Raw genomic sequence first — 16,856 nt, forward strand, 5'->3', positions numbered from 1 at the left:
AGAGTGATAACAGTTGTCAATCCACCAGAGTGGTTACAGATGTCAACCCACCAGAGTGGTTACAGTTGTCAACCCACATTTTAGACAATTTTAGACAATATAACCTTGTTCCTTCTAATCAAGTAAGAAGTCTGACAAATCTCAGGCATTTAACAAACATAATATGTTATTGCTTTTATTATCTGATTTAAATAGCTGTAATATTTTTTTAAAAAATGGATACACTTTTTATACAATAAATTATGTGATGAACAGATCTATATACAGATTTTGTCACTACAATATGACAAGTTTTTTTATATTACATATATCTTGAAAATGGCCTGTCCACTTCTTGCCACTGACAGCAGTAATACAATACTGATTTCCAAGACATCTTCGCCATTTAATCAGAGATTCACATGAACCTTTTTCTCCAATTCCTTTGTTATCACAACCTTATAATGCTTACAAGTCTATGGCAATCAAATCAAGCATTTTTTATGTCCGATTACCATAAAAGCACAAGTTCTTTCTTCAGAACACTTCATTTCATTGACTCACATTTAATCATGGCAACATTCTGTTTCTTACATTAGAGAGCTTTCAAAAAGAGTCTGAAAGCACACGTCTTAACATTTTGTTTAAATGATTCAAAACTATATGAAACAAAACAGAAAATTAACACTTTGTACAGCCACATTTTCTGATAACTGGTAGTTCATAAACGTAATTGCTTCCATCAGGGCAGAATAAACGAACTTTGCGTGTTTTGATCTTTTTTGGCTTACAGCAAGTTTTTCCACATGTTCCTTCACATCGTCGGTACTTGATTCTAGCTCTTGAGGTACATTTTGTTTTGGGATCTGAATAGGTATCACGGAACACAATCTCTCTACATGTAGGCCCTGAAAAATCAAATCAACAAAAGGTAAAGAATTTGAAAAAGAAATATATTCCATCCTGTTTTGAAAAAGAACAACAGACGCAACATATATTTTTTTTAATAGTATTCAATCTTATTAAAGAATAGTCATCTTAAATAATTAGACAAGTATTTCTCAGCACAAATAACTCAGTCTGAGAATTGATCAGTAATGTCTTTAATCAGTTTAAAGATTTTTTCAATTTGGGTTTCACTTTATTGCGTGTCATATAAAATGTTTTGAAATTATTACAACATGGTTAAATGACTTAAAAGACAATTTTTCAGACAAGCTAGATATTGAAATTTAAGGAGTTGTGAATCAGGGGGAATTTTTAAAATTAGTGCCTAGTCCATCTACATTGGAAATGTTGTAGCTCCTTAAAATTTTACGATTTTATGATTTTTCCATAAGTTGTAACTTTTTTTTTGCTTAAATCTATGAATCTACACCCCCATATCTGGAGAAATGTCTTTTAACATATTTGAAAATTTTAAATAAAAAATTCCTGTCCTTAATTATTTAAACTATTTAAAAGTTTTGAGTAAATTAAAAAGTATGTTATGTGTGTTTAGACAACTATTATACAGATTTACTCAAAATAAACACCTAAATGTATAGAAAAATGTCCCTATTCCATAGGTTTCAACTAAAAATTTAATAAGCCCAATACCAAAACTAGTTAAAGCTGCTAACTGAACAAATAGTTACCCTTTTAAAACAAATTCAGTTTGATTTCATAAATTAAACATTTTTGACAATAATAATTTTGCTTACAGCCCTTTACAATTACAAAAATGATGTGAAATTATCTCTGGCTCCTTTAAAGTTACCATTCAGTTGCCATATAATTCTTGGTGTGTTTGGTAAATCATTTTAACATCATCAATAGGTAGTTGTAATGTACAATAGTTATTGAGAGATCTGTATAGTACAATGTGTATTTGATGTTACTCATTTCCAAAACCAGAAGGGATGTGGATACTTGTCCATTTATTTAAGGCAGCTATGCTTTAAAGTTATAATCTTTATTCCAAATACTTTTCAGTATCTAGATAACTAACATTACTATTTCTATTATTAGAATATTTGTATTTCTAACATGCTATTTCTCATTTGGTCTGATTTTCAAACAAAAGCTACAAGATTTGATTATGAAAAGATACCTCGCCAAACTGCTAGCAGCTCTGATTACATGAGGTTATTTAAGAAAACAGGAACTATCACCAGAATGTTAAATATAGCTTTCATCATTCATTTCTAATAGAATTGAAAATCCTTGGGTGTAAACGTTCCAAAAATAAAAAATAATCTTTTTTAAAATTTAGACAAGGATTTTTACAAATTTGTGAATTTTTATCTTTTGACCTAATTGGGCTAGATTTTTAGTGGAATAATTTTCAGAAAATGTGCAGAACATCTAAATTATAATTAAACAAAATTACATAGGAAAAAATCAGACAAAAAAAAAAAAAATAGGTTCAAACCCAACACTAGAAGAAACTATAAAAAAGAAAGGGAATTACAGTTTAAGGTTACCATGGTAACAGTAACTCGTTTATAGAGTTGCCTTGGAAACCATAGCAGGGTAACTATGACAACGATGAGATGACATGACAACATCAATGCAACTTGTCAGTGACGTGTAAAAAAAGGGAAGTCTGTTTAAAGATGAAAAAGAAAGTTAAAAGTTAAAAATCAAGTTAAAAACCTCTAAAAGTATTAGACCATTTTGTAATATATTCATCACAAATTTGGTGAGTTACAGTCAAAAGGAATAGCACTGTGAATAAGTAAAACAGAGCTCTGTCAGCCAGTAGGACAAACAGTTCAACTAAATTCCTAATTATCAGGTACCTTTGGAATGTAAAAAACAAAATAGTAAATTATGCTTCAGATTCTGTTTTAAAAAATAGGGACAAGAGCCTAATTTAGTTTTAGTAGCTCACCAAACAGTTAAGAACAATAATTAGTAAATTAAAATTTCTAAAACTATGATTTCAACAAAGGAAAGTGGATTACATCAAGAAATAAGGTAAAATGTAAAAACAATTCTGACAAGTTGCCATTGAGATGAAAAAATGAGATGCTCACGGTTGTCTTGACTTGGAGGGAAGCCTGCAAACTTACGTATGTTGCAAAACGTTCCAGAGAAGCCTCTTTTGCATTTGCAACGATAACCTGGTTTATTTTTGCGCGGCTTGCATCTTCCATGTTCACATTTGTTTCCTTGGCAAGGATCCAATTGGCAACCAGGAGTGACTTTATGACTATTTCTAGCTGTAGTTAAATCTTGTGGTTTTCTGTTGATGAACACTTGGCTAAAACAACCTGCAAGAAAATTATTTGGAAACTTAAGTACATCCCTGTTTCTGATCACTGTAGGCTTGAGTAGTAGCGTCCTCAATCCTTTAACTATCTTGTGAGCTCTTGTCTCAAAATCTGGCATTCCAATATAACAATTGACAGTGGTAAGGGGATTTTTTATTTACCTTTAAAGCTGATTCCATCCCTAATATGCCACTTTTTAAAGGCTCTGGTGTTGACAATGGCAGGTAAACCTCCTAAATACAGATCATCATCAACTTCTAGATAATCTTGTGGACCTTGATTAACAACAGTCCTGGGGAAACCGTCATGATCAATTTTCATTGTGAAGTTTTTCTGTTTGATTAACATTTCTAAAGAGTGAAGATGTCCATTATCAACGCGTTTATAACTGAACATGGTAGAGACTGGGTAATTTCCCACATCAAAGCTAACACGTACACGTCCACGGAAGAGTTCCACAGCCACATGTTGATCCTGTCCAGCATATAAAAGAATACCTGTGGAAGATTCAGTTTTAAACACAATTGTGATATTGACACCTTTACGAAAGTCCACGTTAGGCAGTTGGATGTAAGAATCTTTATGTTTGAATGACACACTTGCTAGTTTTTCACATTTTTTACCATCAAAACCTGGAAAATTTTTAGTAAGAAGTTAAAAAGGGTTATTTAGAAGTTTATAGTGTCTAAATATTTATCAACTTTGATTTTCTGTTTTTCAACTGTTTTTAAATGAATACTATTTTACCAAGAAAAAGCTAAATATGAATGTGTTTCATTAAGGTGAGCTAAGCAAAAGGCAAAAGAAAATTTTCACCACTAACTTATGTGCATCGATAAGTTTTATCAGCCTGTGCAAATGTCAAATATTGAATGAAAGGGTGTTAATACAGATAGTCTATTCTATCTGTAACTAAAAGTAAACTTGAACAGGTCTGCATGCATATCCAATACTCTTATCTTGAGGTTATTTTCAAAAGCTGTAAAATTTCAAAGTGAGTTCAAAGGGTACTTAGTCTAATTCTAAAAGCTAAAGACAAAGGAAGGATCTTAGAAAATGATCAACAAAATTTAGTCAATGATAATAAGCACCTAGTTGTAATAGGCTAAGAAAATATACAGATTCCCTTTTGCCTTGTGAGTCATATTTTTATGTAAAATTAATAAATTAATAGTAAAAAAAATAAGCTATATAAAACTACACCCACACTTCTGATACAGAGAGAGTTTATAATGAAAAATATTCCAACACCACTGATACTTGTTTTATGAGAAATTTCAGAAAATTTACAACTTAATTTGAACACAAGAAAGGTTTTCAACTAAATGTACAGTTTGCAGAAACTACATGTTCTGCCAAGTATAATCTAATTCTTAATGCCATTCACTTTGTAAAAAAGTGTTTTGAATGGTCAATGGTCTAGCCAATTAAAGGGGCAGTGGGGTGTAGTTTTTTTTAAAAAAAAAGCTAGAGTTAAATACCTGGTGCACATCGACACTGATAGTCAGTGGACTCCGTAGCACCACGTGGCATGAAGCAGACAGCATTATTCTGACAGTCGTGGTTCTTGCAGGCACCCGACATTTGCTTGTTAGGATTCCAGAAGTTATAGATGGGAACGACTGGTGCAATCTCACAATGTTGTCCAGAATACCCTGATGGACACATGCAAGCGTAAGTATTTAAGCCATCCACACAAGTTGCTCCGTTTTGACATACGTGAGACTTACAATCATCTACATTTTGAGAACAATTCTTCCCTGAAAATCCTGGTTGACAATCACACCTAAATAAAAAAAATATCCATATAATAAATGGGTTATTCAAAATATTTTTGTCCTTGTAAAGCAGGCAAACCTCTTTCTCGCTTCTTCAGTCGTAAAAATTGGTGAAGGTGATTATAGCCCTTCGATCAATGAAATATACCCTTGTAAGAAAATAAAACCTTTGATAATAAATTTAACAGCACAAAAGCATGTGCTCCTATCTAGCTTTTTTATTTCTAAAATCCTTTTAATTGGTTTTGAGGTTTTGCCATATAAAGGCAAAAAGAAAACCCCCAATACTTGAAATAATGAACTTGCTTACCTATAATCTGTATTCATACTAACACAAGTAGCACCATTATGACAATAATTATAACCTTCTTTACAGAATGGGATTTTATTTTCACATCTTTTACCTTTAATAACACAATCATTTTCTTATTTTTATGAGGATAAAAGAAATGAATTATGTTTTAAAAAAAATGTAATGGCTAAAAGGTCAGATTTATAATAACATGAAATTTGTGAAAAAACTTTGACCGATTTTCAGTTTGTATTTTCACCTAAACATTCAGTTTTAACTCTGCTGTTAGACAATGATATATCTGCACAAAAGGTCACTTTGTTTTTTATTGTTTTCAATGTATTTTATGTGGTAAAAACCTGCTGTAAGCAAGAAAATAACATTAAGAGATAAATTTAACTCTTTGAACAATTATTGTGATAAAACCTCAGTTGTGAGAGCTATGAAAATGTATATTACATTAAATAATGTTATATCTATAATGATAATCAGATTACAATTATTTATAACATGATAATATAAAGGAGAGTGATCTACAAAAATATCATGATTTGCATTTGATACAGATAGCTAGCCATATTATTATGTTATAGATTTATGTGACAGTCAATCAGAGATAACAGTTATGCAAATAGATGATTTTGTCTCCAGAGCAGTTATTGTAAAACATTACATCTGTTATCCTATTATCATCTTGCACTAGAATTAATAAGAGAATCAACAATCAATACACTTACCAGTAAAGGCCTGTGTACAATGACAAGAGTAAGACATAATTTCATCAACACACGTTGCTCCATTTTGACATTTATTTTGAACACAATCATCTATATTGGTTTCACACCTATCACCTTTAAACCCATCTAAACAATGACATCTGAAATATAAGACAGGAGCTGTTTAGGGTAAATCATAATTTACCAAACTTATAGATGAAACAATATCATCAAGATCACAAGTCAAAGTGGGTAGATCTACTAGATCTACACATCAAATACATCTCCAGAATGAACCACTAGAATAATTTCCTTCAAAGATCAGAAAAATGTAGAAATATAGTAGAAATGATAAAATTGAGCAAGGATTCCCAAAATGTACATTTTCTATGGATAATATATTTTGATTGGACATGTTTTTTTTTTATCTAACACTGGTGCATCAATTATCACTTTGAAGTTTCAAATAAAGTGTCAGTTTGATTTGAGCCAGGTCTACAAAAACTTTGAATATTAGATTTCATTTCTATTTTTTTTAATCAACAGTTGTACCTCTGTTTTAAAAATGGGTAACTTCTCAACTATATCTTGACAGCAGATTAGTTGTAGAATATTTCATTAGTGTAGGAATATATTCATCAATCTCAGTTTATACATGACCACATCACAACATTTTACTAACCTAAATCTGCCATGTTCAAGTACCTCACAATTTCCACCATTGTTGCAAGGATTTCCAAAGCAGGCGTCAATCTGACGTTCACAACGTTCACCATGGAAAGCTGTAGTACATTCACACGTAAAATTTTTAAACTCTACAGTATGACATGTACCACCATTAGAACAAGGGTTGTTCAAACAAACATTACATTTCTCTGTCACCTTTGGATCCAAAGATTCTAGAAAATAATTCAATTTAACTTTTTAATGTCCAGCTCACCTTTATTCATATTTAATACAAAACAATATGAAATTGAGACATTACAATTTTGTATGATATTTTAAGTAACTCCTCACTTCACAAACGTAATATTTGTTATTATGAATCATAATTAGTACTAATAATATGTAAATTTTCACAACTCTTTACATTTTTATCAAAGCTTAGACCATTTTGACTGTTTGACTATACAACATTCATTATTTTTTCTGTAAAACATGTATGATCATTTCTTTAAATATAATATTTTGAAATAATTGTTTTTTTTCTCAAGTCTAGCTCATAGTCATATTGACATGATGGGATGAATACAAGATACTTTTCCACAAAGTAAAAGCTACAAAGTATTAGTGTGGACAAACTCTACTCACCCAAACATTCAAAATATTTTGATTCTGTAGTCAACAATAGTTTGTCCTTCATTTGAGGTGGTCCGACACATAAAGCAATACCTGGTTCAATGAAATCATCTTTAATCCAATCTGATAGCCACTTCAAATTACAGTCACAGTGTAATGGATTACCACCTAAGGCACTGGAATAGAAAATGTTATATCTTTTCTCAAAAAAAGATTCAAGTAATTTTTTATTAGCAATATACAGTAATGATTGTAGTGTTATAGTAATATATATCCTACATAGATATTTGTAACATGTATGTGATACTATAGTAGTCCTACTTTAGTATGTATATGTGTTTGTAATACTACAGTATATGTGTAAAATGTAATACTACAGTATGTATATGTGTTTGTAATACTATAGTATGTATGTGTATGTAATACTATAGTATGTATGTGTGTATGTAATACTATAGTATTTATATGTGTATGTAATACTATAGTATGTATGTGTATGTAATACTATAGTAGTACTTCTTGAGAATGAATGTGTAAAATGTAATACTTTAGCATGTATGTGTAAAATGTAATACTACAGTATGTATGTGTAAAATGTAATACTACAGTATGTATATGTAATACTATAGTAGTACTACTTTAGTATGTATGTGTACAATTTAATACTATAGTATGTATGTGTTTGTAATACTATAGTATGTATATGTGTAAAATGTAATACTACAGTATGTATATGTGTAAAATGTAATACTATAGTATAGTATGTATATGTGTATGTAATACTATAGTATGTATGTGGTAAATGTAATACTATAGTATGTATGTGTTAAATGTAATACTATAATATGTATATGTGTATGTAATACTATAGTATGTATGTGTTAAATGTAATACCGTACTATAGTATGTATATGTGTATGTAATACTATAGTATGTATGTGTGTATGTAATACTATAGTATGTATATGTGTATGTAATACTATAGTATGTATGTGTGTATGTAATACTATAGTATGTATATGTGTATGTAATACTATAGTGTGTATGTAATACTATAGTATGTATATGTGTATGTAATACTATAGTATGTATATGTGTATGTAATACTATAGTATGTGTATGTGTATGTAATACTATAGTATGTATATGTGTATGTAATACTATAGTATGTATGTGTGTATGTAATACTATAGTATGTATATGTGTATGTAATACTATAGTATGTATATGTGTATGTAATACTATAGTATGTATGTGTGTATGTAATACTATAGTATGTATGTGTGTATGTAATACTATAGTATGTATATGTGTATGTAATACTATAGTATGTGTATGTAATACTATAGTATGTATATGTGTATGTAATACTATAGTATGTGTATGTATATGTAAAATGTAAAATGTAATACATATGTGATAGTGATACTTACATATGATCAAGAGACACCAAATCTTTAAAGGAACCATATGGTATACTAGATATATTGTTCTTATGTAGTGATCTAGAAAATAAGGTAGATTTTATTTAATGTCCTGACTCAATGACTGTAATAATGTAACAATCTACATCATTTTACAAGTTTAAATAACAAAAACATAAAACCAAATGTGCTGCTTCGAAATTTTGAATTCTAGAATTATTTAAATATCATACTCACAAAATTCTGAGATTTTTCAAAGATTTGAAACTTGATGGTGCTACACATTGTAGTTCATTATAACTTAAAATTCTGAAATTAAAATATATGAAATTTGTCATTAAAATCAATCAACCTTTTTTTTCAAATAGTATAAATTGCTTTGATAACAATAAATTTAGTAAATACACAAGTTGACTGCCAAGTTCACAAAGCCAATAACAGAGTAGCATCACATGGAGACTGCCTTGTTTCTATAACAAAACCTAGAGGTGAAACATTCAAATAGAGCCTCCTTCCCATTGTTGGTTTAATATCAATTCAACAACAATCAAAGTATACTTACAATGTATTGAGATTAGTCAAATTACCAAACACTGATTCTTGTAATGTTAACAATTTATTGTGACTTAAATCTCTGAAAGAAATAGCAATAATTAGATGATGCAATGATATATATGAAGAAAAAACACTCTATAAAGAGAACAAAAATAGTTTTGTCCTTTAAAGAAAGATAATAGGAAAATTGGACTTAAAAGTCTCTATTCATGGGATAGAACCATGGATCTATTCCAAAATATCACTGTAGATGCAGTAAGGTCAAAAATATTTATTATCCACTTCACTTTCCTACATGTACATTCAGCCAGTGGAATTGGTTGTCTTAATTTCCATTCATTTCTGTCTTTGAATTTAATAAAGATCTGAAACACTCCCAATCATGAGCTGAGGCATAATTACAAATCACTAGAGTTTTATCTCCAATAACTTACAGTCTGTTTAATTTAGTAAGTAAACCAATTTCTTCTGGTATTCTAGTAATTTCATTGACATCAAGATACCTGAAATACATAGTGCTCTCCCTTTAATACACTACTCTTGATACAATAACTAAAACTGCATTGGTTAGAAAATGGTAGAAACATAATATATTCCTTAATACAGCTTAATCATTTTTCACCTTAGACTATAATTACATTCTATATATTTAATATAGCCAGAATGACTAGAAAACCTCCTTAATCACTTTATAATATACCTTTATATTTTAGTTCTCAAAAGTTGTAAAAACCTGAATGTGCACATTTTATTTATAGGATTAATTAGACAAGATTATTTTGAGTTTCATTTAATACTGAATTGATCGATCTCAAAAACACATGAAAAAAATGTTTTTAATGTGATTTTTCATTTCACCCTTTTAGAGGTCAGAAGTTGACCATTTCAGATCAACAAAATATAGTTGTCCACCTTTCACGAGACACAATATGTATACTTACAGCTCTGTTGTGTCTAGGGGAATATATTTTGGTATTTCTGTTAAACCTTTTCTACTACATCTAACAACAGTTCCCTTACATGTACATTTTGGTGGACAATATGCTCTGGGATCACAACTATTCTCTTCTGTTACTATAATAATGATATATAATTATATATACAGTGATCAATTACTTTTGAGAAACAAAATCAAACACAATATTTACTCTTTTGTTACTGAGCACAAAAATCGAAAATGATTCGTTGAAAAAATTATTCAGTCATATATACATTGTTCATTCTGAGAAAAAGAGGGTATGTTAATCAAGTTCAGGTCAATAATTCCATATTAGACGCTTAAATGTGTTTTTGAAACAATTTCAGGTGAAAACAGTTCAATTTCATAGCCAATGAGCAGTGAATGAACAAATCAAGACCTTTATAAGATTTTTATAAACTTACACATATTACTATCATGGCAACAAGCAGGTCCAACATTACAACCAATTTCATTATTTTCTAATAAAAAATAAAGCAATAGAATAAAATGAAATTTAGTTTTTCATCTTTAGGAGCTTATGAATCTGGGCAATCCAATAATTTGGGCAATTAGGGAAAGTTTACCGGAACAACAGCATTTGCCTTCTCTATTACTTTCAGCAGTGGTGGATATTAAACGTGCATTCTCATACCGCGTCTGAGCCTGAGGTTTATGTTCATATGACTTAAACTCACACTTTTCATGCTTATGTCTGCTATCATTTCGCATTCTGGTGTGTCATTGATGGCAGTGTGATATTTCGCATTACCTGTAGTGGAATTCATTTGACACAAGTGCATTTTTACCCTTAATGCTCATCAGTTCTTGGTGATGTACAGGGCCAAGATATTTGGGCTATGAGACCATCAATGTATAGACCAACTGCACTGTTCTTCAAGTTGACATATATAAATATCTTAAATATAAACTTATTCTGTATACATCGTATTCTTTTCTTCTGATAAAATCAGAATGCACATACAAAACAACAGATTATCACTGGTGTTTGTCATATCTATCCTACCTACCTTCACAAACAAAATCTTTGTCTTTTAAATCTTGTATTGGAGTATTTTTCAAAGCATGAGGAGCAAAACATGTTGGTGTTCCTGTGATCACATTGCGTTGCTTCAACCAATTTGATAACCATCCTAGATGACAATTGCAATTGAAGGGATTTGCCATCAAATTTCTGCAAAAATAACAAAAAAAATGGATTGTAGATTAGGAATAACAATACTTACAACGTAGATTAAGAATAACAAGACTTACAATGTATATGAAGAATAACAATACTTACAGTGTAAATTAAGAATAACAAGACTTACAATGTAGATTAAGAATAACAAGACTTACAATGTATATGAAGAATAACAATACTTACAGTGTAAAATTAAGAATAACAAGACTTACAATGTAGATTAGGAATAACAATACTTACAATGTAGATTAAGAATAACAAGACTTACAATGTTGATCAAGAATAACAATACTTACAATGTAGATAAATAATATAATCTGTCAAATGATCCTTTCATGATACATCTTATTTGATTATCATAGATTGATCTAAAAAAAAAAAACATCTCCAATTTTAATTTTCGCAACAGAAAATGGAGAAAGATTCTATTGTGTGAGCCATTTAATAACTTAACCATTGGTTTAATCCACGGTTTATCCAGTACAAAGGGACCTTACAGTTTAAGTTGTTAATCTGGTCGAATATGGATGTTTTTTATTTATTCAATATTTTACAGAGTAAACAATAACAGAATATAATGTATACTTACAGAAGTCGTAATCTGGGAGTTTCTGTAAATGTAGAATTATTGATGCAGGTAACTTTATTTCCTCGAATCATTCTAAAATTGAAAGAATACATTATTTTACAATGGTTCAACCTATTACACTGTAATTCTGTGAATAATATGTCTGATATCTATGTTAATATGAGGTCAAACAAAATATGACGGTCTTAACTTTCATACTTTGTTAATAACCCTGGAATGTAAAGGGTTATCATTTTTTCTGACAAATATTAGCATTTTATGTTTTTTTTTCTTGAAATCTGAGATATGTATTCAAATCAAAGGCCAAAACTTGTAAATAAAAGTAAGTTCTTCTTCAATTATGTGATATGCCAGTGGTCACATGCCTTCTCACCCTTTCAGATCATTTCATGCCACTTTCAGTTTGGTTTGTCAGAACTGCATCTCCTTCATTGAGTATTTTAAATAAAATCTTTACAGTATATACTTAGTACTTACAGAGTTTTAACATTTTCTAGCCCAGTAAAAACTTTTCCAGATAACTGTGTTAATCTATTATTTGTTAATTGTCTGTAATATAAAGATATTATTGCTGTTATGTCAAGTGAAACAAAACTTTCTAATCCTGTTTTCATTTCACTCTATTGAATGTTTTATATCTCTCTTTAACAAATTGCAAATAAACTTGAGTTACTAGTATTAGAGTGACTCAATGGTGAAGTATGATTAAATAAAGCTGGCGTAGAATAAATCCTTATGATTATATTACATGGCAAAACTGTTTTTTGTTGGAAATTGTGGTCAGTAAACCAAAAAATTATGCATTCTGAGAACAGTTCCGAAAATGGAACGGATGAAAATATAATCGCGTGAAGGGTCAAGCATTCTGAAAACAGTTCCAATTTGAGACTACCGTGGTGAGGTGGTCTCGGAACAGAATTTGGTAATTTTATCGCGTCCAGGTCTAGACCAAGATAGCAACCCTTCAACAGAATGAAAAATTTTACATTTCATCTTCAAAAGGAAAAAAAATTGAAATTTTTTCAAACAAATGACATAATGCCCTTTCTTTTAAGAAACCCATGATGAATTAATGTTAAAAATAAACTGTTGATAAATATACAAATATTCCCTTTTATACAATTATCACAAAGTCAATAAATTATTTCAAATATTTAAAGTTTTTAAAATAATGTTTAAAGAAAATTCATAACATTATGAAGATAATACAAACAATTTGTAATATTTTGGGAGGTCCCTAATGCCATCATCTTTATCAAATTTTAATCATAAATGTTCATATTTACTTCAATGTGTGATGAACAAAATTTTTGGGACATAACTGTTTGAAACATTAAATGTGTTTTCACTGGGAATTTTTAACCTTTCCTAGAACTATAATAAGCTTGTCAGACAAGATGACAACAGTCTAATGCCAGCTTTGTTGAATTTGAATCTACAGCAACTGTAACTGGAATTTTGATTTGACTGGCAGCATCATCAAACTAACGAATGTTCAAGAGGCCTGTCTTTAGACCCTAACTAAAGTGGCTAAATTAAAAATAAAAGTTTTTAAAAGTCTAATTTTAATCAATAAACTGATAATCAATAAAAGTTCAGGTAAAATAAAATCTAGGATCAAGACTGTGTAAAGGAGATTAATGTATTTCCCTTCATGATGAAACCTGATGTTAATATCATGTTTTAAATAGTATAAGTAGTTTAGAGCATTAAATACTTACAAATCAGTGAGTTTACTGGCACCAATAAATGTTCCATCTTCTATCATTTCTATCTTATTATCATTTAACTCTCTGAAAAAATAATAATTAATACTAAAGGCATAAAAATAATGAATACTAATGAACTACAAATCTGTAGGTAAGTATCTCCAATTACAAATAAGAAGTCAACTTAGCACTACTATATTATAAATTACTATGTACCTGTTGTTATATGGCGTAATTACCGGTACATAAATACCAAATATGTAAATTATGTACAATATAAATATTAAGATATAGTCTAAGTATATAGTAAATAATTAATTTGTAAATGTACAATCTGTTAACAAATCATAACCATGTGTTTTCACTGTAAATTATTAAGGTATTCTGTACAATTAACTTACCATAAACTTATCTTAAGACAGAAGGAGCACTTGGAAAAACATAGTATTTATACTGTATGCATGTTAGCACCATGACAAAAAATATGTCTGTTATGTACATGAATAAAAACAGGTTGTAGTTTATTTGAATTCCAAACAAGTCTGATTTCCTGTTTTGTTTAGAAACGGTTATAATCACTTCAATTGCATCCAGAACTTGACACAAAAAAAAGAAATTCTTTTTCAACAAAAAATCTTTGAAAAAATAAGTTGCTGTTTTTGCTTGCTGTTAAAAAATTTCAATGAATAATGTGTGAGGCATATGTATAGTTTTTATCACATGTTTAACAAATGTTTGTTTCTTTGTTGACTTCTAAAATCTATGCATTTCAAATATATGCAATTCAATTTCAGAAATAGAAATATTAAAAACAGAACTTGAAACATGTTGTTACTCAGAGTTTCAAGCTATATGATCTTCAGACAACTTATTTATTTACATTTGAAACATGAAATTAATAGAAACTATTTTGTTTTTAAAAAATTCAAATTTTTTTTTTTCTGGTTCACTTTAATATTTGTGGGATAAGAATATCAAATATATGTTGTGGATGTTTAACAAGCTGACAATAGATCTGACAATGGTGAAGAGAGTGAAGAGTTACCATCAAACTGTAGTTATAATTCAAAGGAAAATAAAGTTTGAAGTTCTAACATGTGGGCTAAAATTTCCAAATATGATATGGACCATAAATTGGCCACAATTTCAGCATAGTTTCTCTAACAAAAAAAAAACAACACAAAACTTACAAAACTTGCAGGTTTGATAATTTAGTGAATAATCCATCAGCCTTGATTTTGGTTATTCCATTGTTACCCAGTTTCCTGTAACATATCAGATAAAAATATTAACATACAACTTTTACATACAGTCACAAGAACCTTAAAATAAATATAAGTTGTCAGGCATGGTAACATACTATTACTGACAGTTTTTGCAATTTTTTTGAATTATTTAACCTTTAGTAATACATCTGTTTTTTGACTCTGTCTTTATGTTTTTTCAATGCAAATTTTCATCATATATTGGAGCTGCTATTAGATAATCTCATAGCAATATTTAGGTATAGAGATTACAAAAATTCAAAATGATTTTAGGGTATACTACTCCTATGTTATTTTTATTACATGAAACAAGATGTTTATAGTAAAATAAATTCCAGAAATTTATGATTTTCTGAAACAATAGATGTCTGACATCTTTAATAGTTATATTTTAGAGCCTCTTTGTATGTATATATATATATATATTAAATGTCTGCGTGGCATCATACTTACAATTCTGTTGTGTACATTGGTAAAAAATCTGGTATTTCTTTCAGATCTCTACCAGAACAGTCAACTATAGTACCAACACAGGTACATTGTTCAGGACATTCTCTATCAATCATACAAGTACCAGCATTAACTGTCCTATGAACTTCAGCACCTGTAAGATAATATTTAACTTAGTATATAAGAAAATAAAATGAATAGTGTTTTACATCCTTCTATCTACTCATGTTTAGTTAACAGAAGATATATCATACATTGCAGTGTACTCTTTCCCCCAACTTCAAGTTAATATCCACTTACAGATGATTTCTACAAGTCTCACAAACATGACTTTCATATCTGACTGATCAAACCACAGATCTCATTCCAAATTTAACAGAAGTCGACTTCATACTACCGGTATTATTTCATAAGTTCAACCAAACAGTTTCTTTAATATTAGACTTTGAATAGAGTAAGAATATGTTTGTACAGATCCAATAGAACAATTTATAGACTAATTATAGACTAATTCATCATCTTCAACAAGTGTATGAAATTAATAATTTCAAATTATTCTAAAAACTCAGGAGACTAAATGAGCTAGTTTCATTCCATACACTACTGCAATTCTGTAAGTCAATCCAATATATAGAGCATATAGAGTATAGGAGTATATAGTGTACAGGAGTATTTAGTGTACAGGAGTATATAGAGTATAGGAGCATATACAGTATAGGAGTATATGGAGTATATACAGTATAGGAGTATATAGAGTATAGGAGTATATACAGTATAGGAGTATATAGATTATAGGAGTATATGGAGTATATAGGAGTATAGGAGTATATACAGTATAGGAGTATATAGATTATAGGAGTATATAGAGTATGGCAGTATATAGAGTATAGGAGTATATACAGTATAGGAGTATTTTGAGTATATAGAGTATAAGAGTATATAGATTATAGGAGTATATAGAGAATAGGAGTATATAGAGTATAGGAGTATATAGAGTATAGGAGTATATAGAGAATAGGAGTATATAGAGAATAGGAGTATATAGAGTATAGGAGTATATAGAGTATAGGAGTATATAGAGAATAGGAGTATATAGAGTATAGGAGTATATAGATTATAGGAGTAAATAGAGTATCGGAGTATATAGAGTAAAGGAGTATATAGAGTATAGGAGTATATAGAGTATAGAAGTATATACAGATTAGGAGTATATACAGATTAGGAGTATATAGAGTATAGGAGTATATACAGTATAGGAGTATAGTAAAGAATGAGTTTCCATACCTTTACATTTAAATTTGTTAGGTTTAACAGTGCCAATCTTTTTTCTACTCATTCGTCTAGGAGATTCACAGCGAGCCCCACTTGTTTCTATAGGATT

General features: G+C 29.4%; 1 protein-coding gene across 1 annotated transcript in view; it reads right to left on the reverse strand.

Annotated features, from left to right (window-relative positions):
* Positions 1–660: 660 nt before the first annotated feature.
* LOTGIDRAFT_232797 (hypothetical protein) overlaps positions 661–16,856 on the reverse strand; it is a gene marked incomplete at both ends in the record, with an annotated part of 33,284 nt that continues 17,088 nt past the window's right edge. Inside the window, 21 exons of the mRNA XM_009057986.1 lie at positions 661–887; positions 3,036–3,236; positions 3,398–3,868; positions 4,718–5,022; positions 5,325–5,418; positions 6,044–6,183; positions 6,705–6,921; positions 7,334–7,497; positions 8,755–8,826; positions 8,983–9,054; positions 9,308–9,379; positions 9,735–9,803; positions 10,242–10,374; positions 10,684–10,740; positions 11,290–11,453; positions 11,759–11,830; positions 12,052–12,123; positions 12,529–12,600; positions 13,773–13,844; positions 14,951–15,025; positions 15,479–15,629. Of these exons, the coding sequence (XP_009056234.1) occupies positions 661–887; positions 3,036–3,236; positions 3,398–3,868; positions 4,718–5,022; positions 5,325–5,418; positions 6,044–6,183; positions 6,705–6,921; positions 7,334–7,497; positions 8,755–8,826; positions 8,983–9,054; positions 9,308–9,379; positions 9,735–9,803; positions 10,242–10,374; positions 10,684–10,740; positions 11,290–11,453; positions 11,759–11,830; positions 12,052–12,123; positions 12,529–12,600; positions 13,773–13,844; positions 14,951–15,025; positions 15,479–15,629 (2,972 nt within the window). The remainder of the gene's footprint in view (positions 888–3,035; positions 3,237–3,397; positions 3,869–4,717; positions 5,023–5,324; positions 5,419–6,043; positions 6,184–6,704; positions 6,922–7,333; positions 7,498–8,754; positions 8,827–8,982; positions 9,055–9,307; positions 9,380–9,734; positions 9,804–10,241; positions 10,375–10,683; positions 10,741–11,289; positions 11,454–11,758; positions 11,831–12,051; positions 12,124–12,528; positions 12,601–13,772; positions 13,845–14,950; positions 15,026–15,478; positions 15,630–16,856) is intronic.

Source organism: Lottia gigantea (assembly GCF_000327385.1).
Source record: "Lottia gigantea unplaced genomic scaffold LOTGIsca_32, whole genome shotgun sequence".
Classification (NCBI taxonomy): Eukaryota; Metazoa; Mollusca; class Gastropoda; family Lottiidae; genus Lottia; species Lottia gigantea.